Source organism: Parus major, chromosome 3, assembly GCF_001522545.3.
Source record: "Parus major isolate Abel chromosome 3, Parus_major1.1, whole genome shotgun sequence".
Lineage (NCBI taxonomy): Eukaryota > Metazoa > Chordata > Aves > Passeriformes > Paridae > Parus > Parus major.
Window position 1 is genome coordinate 110,425,840 of NC_031770.1, and position 1,254 is coordinate 110,427,093.

Sequence of the window (1,254 nt, forward strand, 5' to 3'; positions counted from 1 at the left end):
GCTAATACACAACCGAGATGCGTTTTCACATATTTATCAGAATTTTAGGAAATTTGCAAACTTTATTTTCTTTTTTTTCTTTTTTTTTTTTTTTTTCATTTGCACTGTGGTGGCCGTCGCGCTCGCCTGTTTTAAAAGTTTTTTTTAATCAGGCGCTACTCAGATCGCCCTTTCTGTGCGCCGGAGGTCACGAAAGCCCCCGCTCACGGAGAGAGGCCCCCCAAGATGGCGATGCTGGCGGAGCGTGAGTGCCGATCCCGGCGGGAATGCCGTGGGAATGCCGCGGGAATGGGGACGAGCCGGTGCCCCGGGAGCGGCCTCAGACCCTCCCCAGTGCCCTGCCTGAGGGGTCCGGGCCGCGCTGCCCGTCCCGATGGGTGCGGAGGGGTCCCAGGGCCGGATAAAGGGGTTCGGGGCGTTCCGGTGCTGGGGAAGCGGGTTCCAGAGTTAAGGAAAGGGGAGTGCAGGGACTGGGGCAGAGGGATGAGGGGTTCCTCTTTCAGGAAATGGGGTCCCCTGTGTCAGGGGAAGGGGGGGGCGATCCCGAGATGGCCGGGAAAGGGTGCAGGGGACTCCTGGTGTTGAAGAACTGGGAGCTGGAAAAGGCAGGAATGGGGGTCCCCCAGGATCTGGGAAAATTAAGGGTCTGGGAGCTGGAAGACCCAGGCCGGGGCGGCAAAAGGGGCTCAGGAGGTCCCCGATGTTGAAGAACGAGGGGGTTCGGGTGTGAGAAAGGCAGGAATGGGGGTCTGGGGGTCCTAGGGTCAAGGAAAGAGGGGACTGGGAGATCCGGGCTGAGGCAGAGAAGGGGTTTCAAGGGTCCCTGGGGGTGAAAAGGAGAGGATCTGGGATCTGGGGAAGGCAGGAAGGGGCATCAGGAGGGTCCCAGGGTGAAAAGATGGGATCTGGAGGCTGGGATGGCCAGGAAAGGGTTCCAGGGGATATTGGTGCAGGATAAGGGGGTGCAGGGGGTTCTTTGTGGGGTCTGTCATGTCCCAGGGAGGGCAGGAGCAGCAGGAATGTCCCTTGGACACCTTTGGGGACAGCTTGTCCTGTCATTGGCTTGGGGCCATCTCTGGCCATGTGTTTGAGGGGAGACACCTCCAGGCCGGGGTGTTGGGGCTGGGGACACCCAGGGGATGTGACAGGGCCATGTGTTGGGGCTGGGGACACCCAGGGGATGTGACAGGGCCGTGTGTTGGGGCTGGGGACACCCAGGGGATGTGACAGGGCCGTGTGTTGGGGCTGGGGACA

General features: G+C 60.4%; 1 protein-coding gene across 4 annotated transcripts in view; it reads left to right on the forward strand.

Annotated features, from left to right (window-relative positions):
* The first annotated feature begins 197 nt into the window (after positions 1–197).
* Positions 198–1,254, forward strand: part of PINX1 (PIN2 (TERF1) interacting telomerase inhibitor 1) — a 61,350-nt gene continuing 60,293 nt past the window's right edge. For 2 of the 4 annotated variants that reach the window (XM_015620964.1, XM_015620967.1), the window contains exon 1: positions 198–244. In XM_015620964.1, coding sequence (XP_015476450.1) covers positions 226–244 — 19 coding nt within the window. In that variant the 5' untranslated portion in view covers positions 198–225. The remainder of the gene's footprint in view (positions 245–1,254) is intronic. The other 2 variants (XM_015620963.2, XM_015620965.2) reach the window with 1 other exon arrangement.